General features: G+C 39.2%; 1 protein-coding gene across 1 annotated transcript; it reads left to right on the plus strand.

Annotated features, from left to right (window-relative positions):
- The first annotated feature begins 1,563 nt into the window (after positions 1-1,563).
- On the plus strand, positions 1,564-6,919 carry selenos (selenoprotein S). The gene is made up of 6 exons (XM_033617163.2): positions 1,564-1,790; positions 3,713-3,844; positions 4,096-4,202; positions 4,283-4,372; positions 5,586-5,655; positions 6,263-6,919. Exons 1-6 carry the CDS (start codon positions 1,694-1,696, stop codon positions 6,340-6,342), a joined length of 576 nt encoding a protein of 191 aa, XP_033473054.1. The 5' UTR covers positions 1,564-1,693; the 3' UTR covers positions 6,343-6,919.
- Positions 6,920-8,621: the final 1,702 nt, after the last annotated feature.

The following is an 8,621-nucleotide window of genomic DNA, read 5'->3' on the forward strand; positions in this document are numbered from 1 at the left end:
GTAAAAAGCAGACAAAGAGTACGACAGGCATTTAACGTCATTACACTTAGACATTAGATCAGATCACAGTGTGTCTGTGGTTCATCAGTCACTTTGTTGAGTTAGGGATACTGATGACACTCAGGATCAAGGATATTTTAAATACATTTTTATATGCCAGAGGGACTCTATAGCGCCTTCCAGAGCTCGAGAGCTCAAACTGGCTGAAGAGAGGATGGGAGCTTTCTGCCATGATGCTCCTCGCTTTCTTCCTCATCCTCTTTGTAAAATGTTGGGTCAAAGGCTTTTGTGGCTTGGCAATATATTTTCTCTACTAATATTATTCAAAGACTTAAGTTACTATGTGTTACATAGTAAGATTTTTACACACAAAACATTAAAAAAATGTACAAGTGCAGCTGAAACAATTAGTCGATTGACGGAAATTAGTTGGCAGCTATTTTGAAAAATAATTTGTCTTTTATTCAAAAACATTTTGTGATTCTAACTTCTTAATTATGACAATTTGCTTTTTCTTTATATATATATATATATATATATATTTTATGGGAGTGGCTGGATGGGGGCGGGTGACTGTTTTAATTTTTAAATTTATTTTTGTTTTATTATTTTCATTTAAAAAATAAAAATGATTTTTTTTTAACCCTTCTCAAAGCTACAAACACTTGTCCTTGAGCATCTTTGAGTGACGTGGAAAATGCACGACTCTCCCTCCACCATAAATTAGTTATTAGAATTTTAAAACTTAACCTTCAATATTTGAAATTAAAAGTTGAAGAGGAAATCCTGGAGCTGACAAAAGCCTTGATCTTTTACTCTTGTGTGTGCTGGTTAGTTTGTGCAATGGGGTTATTTTCTGGCCAAATTTTAAAGGAGACATAAAGAGGTTTTATTTATTTATTTTTGTTGGTTGCACGATGTGTCTAAGGACTGTCAGAAATTTGTAAATCCAACAGTTATTTCTGTTTTTACAGTTTCAGACTGTGATAAATGTTGTGATCTTGCAAATTTTTTAAAAGATTGGTAGTAAAATAAATACAACTTACAACCATTTAAATTTATATGCCCCTCCCCTGAGCCGAAATAAAAAATCTAAGTCCCTCCCCAGTGCTTAAAAAAAACTTGACATGCCTCCCCTCACAAGTAAGGAACAGTCCCTAATTTATTTTCTGCTTTACATGCTTTTGCTTTTAATACTTTAAATGCATTTTGCTGGCTGTACGTAGGCTGACAGAATTTTACTGAAGTTACATTTTAATTCAGAACTTTTATTTCTAACAGTGCGTTTACAGTGACATATTAGTGCTTTTACTACAGCATCAGAATACTTCATCCATCACTGGTTAAGAAGAAGATCTCAAGATGGCTGGAATTCATACTCTGATAATAAAACTTAAACATATCCATTAGAGCAAAAAGTGGATTTTATTTTATTTATTTTATTTCATCAGAGAAACAGGATTATCTGACAGGATGTAATCTGTGATTCACACTCCGACGCAGAAGGTGGCGGTAAAGTGCCTATTGTGCTGGTTCCTGTTTTCCTACCGCCATTATAGCAAGAGAAGAAGAATACAGCCAGTGTGAGCAAAGATGGCTGACAGGAGAAGGAGTCTTCAGCGCAGCTAACTTAAGAGCCGTTAACTGTTCTTCATTTCGTGTCCTGAGCAGACAGCGTTGATTTTATTGAGACATGGACGATGTGGAGATCACAGACGTGGACGACGACTCTCCTTTCCGGGTGGAGAAGCCCATCAGGAACCCGGACCTGACTTCTGTGAGCCTGACCGGTGAGACGGTGACACGTCACAACAACAACAACTTAGTCATGTCGGATCATTTCTGATTAAACTAAAGAAACCAGAGTGTTTGGTCACGACACACGTTAGTATGCTAATAGTTAGCATTGTTTTTTATTCATTCAGCTGCTAACGTTAGCTAAATGAGAGTAACGTTAGCTTGTCTTCCTGCTTCCGGTTTCCAGTAATGTAACATGTAACGTTACTGTGAGAAACAGGATTGTATTTTCATAACAGGCGTGATAAAACTAAAAATATTGCATTCTTTGGATTAGTCCAGACTCTAGAGTTTAGTGTGTATCAATAGTTTGTCAAACGAAATATCTGACTTGCTAAATATGACCGCCATTATGGGTAAATATGATAAACAGTCATGTAAACAGAGGAGCCGGAAGTCCTTCTCGTTTCAGTTTAACACTTGTTCTTACCTCCGTGTTTCGTACTTTAACCAGTGTGTTCCTTCTTATGAACACGATCTGGGTTGGTACATTTTAAAGGGACAGTTCACCATGAATTCAAATATACATGTTTTTCCTTTTACCTGTATTGAATTTATCAGTCTGATAGTTTTGGTGATTATTAGGTGGCACTCGGCTTGTGGTGCTCAAAGTGTCACAAAACATTTGGGAACAACACCCAGTTTAAGATTTCTCATAGGTTACGTCCATGGCCTGGGAGCATTCAGTCCAATGGTGTAGTGGAGAGCATGTGTATTGATGAATGAATACATACATTGAAAAGTATTGTATTTCATGACATGTCTCCATTTGCTGGTGGGCCGTCATGATAAGAGTATGCATGTATGATATGATGTTAATTCCACTGTAGAAGAGACTTGATGATCACTAAAACTAGGTGGGGAAAAAAATGCAATCAACCATGACACCACTGGTTCAATTAATATTTGTGAACATGCGCTACTCTCTCTCAACGCCAGAAACCAGAGAAGGATGTCTCAAACTCCATAGGCAATGAATGGAAGACTGATTTTGTGGACCAACAGAATGTTTGTTGTCTTATTTTACACCAAAATGAGCTTTATTCTATTGTAGCGCTCTCAGCTCTGAAACAGAAACTCTACACACTCAGAATATTCCCCTGGGTGTTCTCAGTGTCATCTAGAGTAACGTCATTGTCTATGGAGCAGCTCCAGACTTTATATGACATCACAAGTTTGAGTTTTAGCAGTCTAGTTTTTGGATTTGGGAGAATTGTTCATATTTACTAATATTTTTTTGACTGTCGTAGGCCATAGGAATGACATGTATGAATTTTGAGAATGGGTGTAGCTCCTCTTTAAAAACTCAACAGCAATGTGTCTTTCCAGAAATCATAACCCAGTTACTCAAGATAATCCACACCCTTGCTGTGAGCAGTTTCAAGTATTTTCTTTCTACCGAACTACACCCGCTAACTGTATCACCACACAGGAGGAAGCAGTGTATAGATGAGAGGCTTTCGCTCATGACAGGGCAAGATTTATACAATACTTGTGTCAGTAAATATGCACTTCCTCCTGTGCGGTGATGTGGTTGCCGGGTGTAGTTTGGTAAAAATAAATTAGTTCCTACATGGAAACTGCTCACAACAAGGATTGTGGATTATCTTGAGTAACCGGGTCATGATTTCTGGAAAGAGACACTGATGTTGAGTTTTTCAAATGTATTTCTTGGCGCTTTGAGCACCACAAGCTGAGTGTCATCTAGTTCCATTATGTCTCCAACACTCGGCAGCTCACACCAAAACAATCTAGACTGATAAACAGCACCACAGGTAAGAGGAAAAATGTTTACTTTTTATTTTTGGGGTGAACTGTCCCTTTAATTGTTAATCTATCTCCATCTTGTGCACATATGTCAAATAAAGTTGTTATCAAAGAAGACACATGATGTGTTTGCTCCTGCCCCCCACAGCCAGAGAGATCCTGTCCCAGTATGGATGGTACATGCTGATTGTGACTGTCCTGGTCTACCTGCTCATCCAGTACCTGAGCAAGAGGAGATCCAGCCAGAGCAACAACGGCGCGGCCCCCGAAGTACTGCAAGGTCAGCACCTCCCAGCACCTGCTCACAGTTACATAGACGAGGCTCGATCAGTAGAATAGGAGTCAGTGGAATCAAACACAATCTAGTGTTTTATGGGTCCATTCTATCACACCACACACAAACTATAACTCTTGAGAAATGACTGTAAATCATCCATAATATTAGCTCTCAGTGAATAATTTAGTCATTTTGATTCAGTCTTTATTAATAAAGGCTAAATGTCTTGATTTTAACTTTTTCTTTTCACTAAGATGCTGTGTTAGTGGCGAGAAGGCAAGAGGCCATGGAGGCAGCTCGGTTGAGGATGCAGGAGGAGCTTAATGCCAAAGCTGACCTCTTCAAAGAGAAACAGAGACAGGTGAAGTGGTGAAATGGAGATGAAACAGTCTTTGTGTGATGTCACACCTGAACTGAACATGCGATGTAATTTATGAACAGCAAGAAGAAGAGAAGAGGAAGCAGAAGATAGAGATGTGGGAGAGCATGCAGCAGGGGAAGAGCTACAAAGGAACCACCAAACTCCCACAGGTGAGTTTAATCATCTGTTATTTTGTCTTTAGTTCCTTTAAATGAGGCCATGTTCGCTATTGTCAAACTCTAGCATTATATGAACATTTCAAACAGGATCACTTTTATTTTGAAAAGCTGCTGTCCACACTAGCTTTTCAAGTTTCAGTTTCTGCATCCTCAAGCAGCTACTCAGTCAGATATCCAACATTAGAGCAGCTGCAGGTCTGTTTACAGTGCAACCAAACAAACTAAGGCTGATTTTAAAGGTCCAGCGTGTAGCATTTAGGGGGATAAGTTAGAAATAATGGTAAAAAAATATTCATTACTGTGTTTGCATAGTGTATAATCACCTGAAACTTAGAACTGTGTTTATGTTTCCTTAGAACGAACTGTTTATGTCTATGTAGCAGGTCCTCTTCCATGGAGTCTGCCATGTAGTTTCTACAGTAGCCCAGAACAGACAAACCAAATACTGGATCTAGACAGGGTCATGTTTTCACATTTGCCACTGTAGCTCTCCTACACGCTCGGCACACAAGAGAAGTTACAGGTGGTTGGAAATTAACTGTTTTTGGCTGGTGGATACTAAAATCTAGGAGCATTTTACCTTTACATTTGGATGGTGGCTGGTGCTAATCTCCAACCTCTGCAGCCTCACTATTAGATGTCAGTAGTTGCCAGTAGTAGTAGTTTTGTCACAAAACAGCAGGACTCAGTGGAAGGAGTTGGTTATGTTGCTGAGGAGTTACAGGTTAGCAACTCTCCAAATTACTCTGTTTGGTGTCGGGAAGTTTAAAGGAATACCTCACCCACAAAACGACCATTTGTATATCAGTAAGTGTTGCTGTGTTACTTTGAATTTGTGAAGAAGACTTAGTTTCTCTGACATGCCTCCATGAAAGACTGCAGACATTGTTTTGTTGATGATTTATTGATGTGTTAGCAGTTTTCTGTGGAGGCAGGCAAGAAAAATGGTTTTCTTTTCAAATTCAAGGTCACACAGCATGACTAATTAAAATACAAACGGTCATTCTGTGGGTGAAGTATTCCTTCATTACCAACGTGGCCTCCTTTGACTCTTTGAGATCACTTTTGTGTGTTTTTGTACAACTGACAACAAAACTGTTATCACTGACGTAGTGTTTCTGCTGTCAGAAGACTGCTTGACTATAAATCAGTGATTTGATCACGGTCCCTCACTGTAGTATCTGATTAATGCTTTTCTCTGCAGAACACTGAGGAGGCCAGCTCATCACCAGCAGTGCTGAAACCAAAGGGGAAGAAGCCACTTCGTAGTGCAGGTATGGGCCTCACAGGACAGGAGCTGAAGCACAGACAGCACACACTGCAGTCTAATAAGGAGGCTGATGCTAGTTTCTGTTTTTTTCTCAGTTTCTCAGTTTTTCAACTGAAAATATCTGACATGCCCTTTCATCTACAAAATCAACCTGGAATTCTTATAGTATTGTATTTATTTTATTTGTAAGGGACAGTGTACAATATTAAATCTAAATGTTACTACAGGATGTATTTTAGCAGAGTTAGCATGAAGCTAATTTGTATCTACACATGGCAGGTCACAATTAAAACGTAAACACAGTGACAGAACAGTGCTACACCAGACAAAGGAGACGAGACCCATGCAGGGTTCGTACAAGGTGAATGAAGTATTTGAATTGGAGTACTGGAACACCTTGAAAATCAGACATTTTTTAAAATTGTCCTTGAAAAAATTACATTAATAACATTAAAAGAACATAAAAAAAATATTTTTTTCAGTTTTAGACTAGGAAGCTGAGAATGGTTGCGTTTGCAATTATTTTCTCATGCTGTATGAGCTCAGAGTGATAACTGTGTCCTGGGTCCTGTACCAGCAGTCAGCTTTCTGTCCTTGTGTGTGTGTTTCAGACTACAATCCCCTGAGTGGAGGCGGAGGGGGCACATGCTCCTTCAGACCCGGCAGGAGAGGACCATCATCTGGTGGATGAGGTTAAAGAAGGTCAGAGACATTGGTCTGTACGACCTTTGACCTCTGACATCCTGCTGTGCACACTGACTGACTGAATCAAGCTGACAGTATCACCAAACTTATCTTGCTCCATACTCGTGGTGGGTGTTGATCAGTTCGCTTCATTATTAACAAACATCTGCCGTCCTGTTTGATTTGATCCTTTTTATTTACTCTCTAATCTGCTGCCGTGCTAAACATCTACGATACTGTGATTATCATGAATCATGCTGTTAGAGGAGAAACGCATTTTGGAATTGAAAGCTTGTAATGACGCCTTTCCTGTAAGCGGTGTGAAACCAGCAGGTTTGGCTGATGAATTCACAGTCAGTGTGTTTTTTCACATATATTTTAATATGTTTATTAATGTGTGCCACCATAGCTTTAGAGTTGATAATATTACAGCAGCTGTAGCTGGTGGACATATCCTTAATTTCAAAAATGCTACATTCTGATAGTATAGTTAACAAAGTTAACATTTTCATCTATCACAATGTGAGGAGGGTATGTCTGTAGTGTTCTGCACATTTTTCTGCAATAAAGATATGATCACTGGATATTTATATTTGTTCAGGTGGGACTCCAGAAGCACCTGAAGGTGGTGTGAGGGTAAAAGATTCTGGGACACTTAATAAGCTTTACCTAAACTTTATTTATCACAGAAGCAAACAGATTACAGCTTTGTTAGATCTTTTATTTAGGTGTCACATGGGCTTACGTGAAACGACAAAACATTATAAACAAAAGCAATAATGACAAACATAAAGTGCATTTATACAGCATATACACAATAAACATACAACAAAAGATGATTCAGTCACTAAACACCGAGGCCCCAGCCTCACAGTATGTAGTGACGTTTAACAAAACAAAATGTGTAAACAAGCCACTGAGGGGTGAACTTGCTCTGGGCGCGTGTTCTGGGCTAAAAATAAACCAATGTCCAGTGCACATTATCTTTTTGGATTTGGCGATCCATTTATTCTCAACAAATATACAGATGCTCACCATAACATAGAAGGGTAACAGAGCTAACAGAAGTTCAGTTTTCCACGCCAGTACTTCATGCTTTCACAACACGCTTACATAACACGGTCAAAAACTGTTTGCTTCCCGTTCCACACACCTGATTCCCACTACCTGGAGCTTACCTATTTGCACTTCACATATGAAACTGCATGAGTATATTTAGATAATGATAAAATAAACTAATCAATATTATGGCTCCAACACAGTATATACAGTCAGGTCCATAATTATTTGGACAATGATACAGTTGTCATCATTTTGGCTCTGTACACTACCACAATGGGTTTTAAATGAAACAATGAATACCTGCTTAAAGTGCAGACTCTCAGCTTTCATTTAAGGCTTTTTTTCAAAAATGTAGTATGAACCGTGTAGGAATTACAACCATTTCTTCACACAGTCCCCCAACTTTAAGGGCTCATAAGTATTTGGACAAACTAACATAATCATCAATTAAACAGTCAGTTTTAATACTTGGTTGCAAATCCTTTACAGTCAATGACTGCCTGAAGTGTTGGACACATAGGCATCATCAGATGCTGGGTTTCTTCCCTGGTGATGCTCTGCCAGCCCTTTACTGCAGCCGTCTGCACTTCCTGCTTGTGTTTTGGGTGTTTTGCCCTCAGTTTTGGCTTCAGCAAGAGAAACGCATGCTCAATTGGATTCAGGTCAGATGATATGACTTGGCCATTGCAGAACATTCCACTTCTTTGCCTTAAAAATGTCTTTGGTTGCTTTTGCAATATGCTTCAGGTCATTGTCCAACTGCACTGTGAAGCATCGTCCAACGAGTTTTGAAGCATTTGGTTGAATCTGAGCAGATAATGTAGCCCCAAACACTTCAGCTTTCATCCTGCTGCTCTTGTCAGCAGTCACATCATCAATAAATACAAGAGAACCAGTTCCACTGGCAGCCATACATGGCCATGACATAACAGTACCTCCACCATGCTTCACTGATGAGGTGGTGTGCTTTGGATCATGAGCAGTTCCTTCCCTTCTTCCTTCTCTTGTCTTTCCATCATTCTGGTAGTTGATCTTTGTTTTATCTGTCCATAGTATGCTGTTCCACAACTGTACAGGCTTTTTAGATGGTTTTTGACAAACTCTAATCTGGCCTTCCATTTTTAAGGCTAACCAATGGTTTGCATCTTGTGATAAACCCTCTGTATTTATTCTAGTGAAGTCTTGTCTTGCTTACAAGAGCAGCAGGATGAAAGCTGAAGTGTT

The sequence above is a fragment of the Epinephelus lanceolatus genome, chromosome 2 (assembly GCF_041903045.1).
Source record: "Epinephelus lanceolatus isolate andai-2023 chromosome 2, ASM4190304v1, whole genome shotgun sequence".
Taxonomy (NCBI): Eukaryota; Metazoa; Chordata; class Actinopteri; order Perciformes; family Serranidae; genus Epinephelus; species Epinephelus lanceolatus.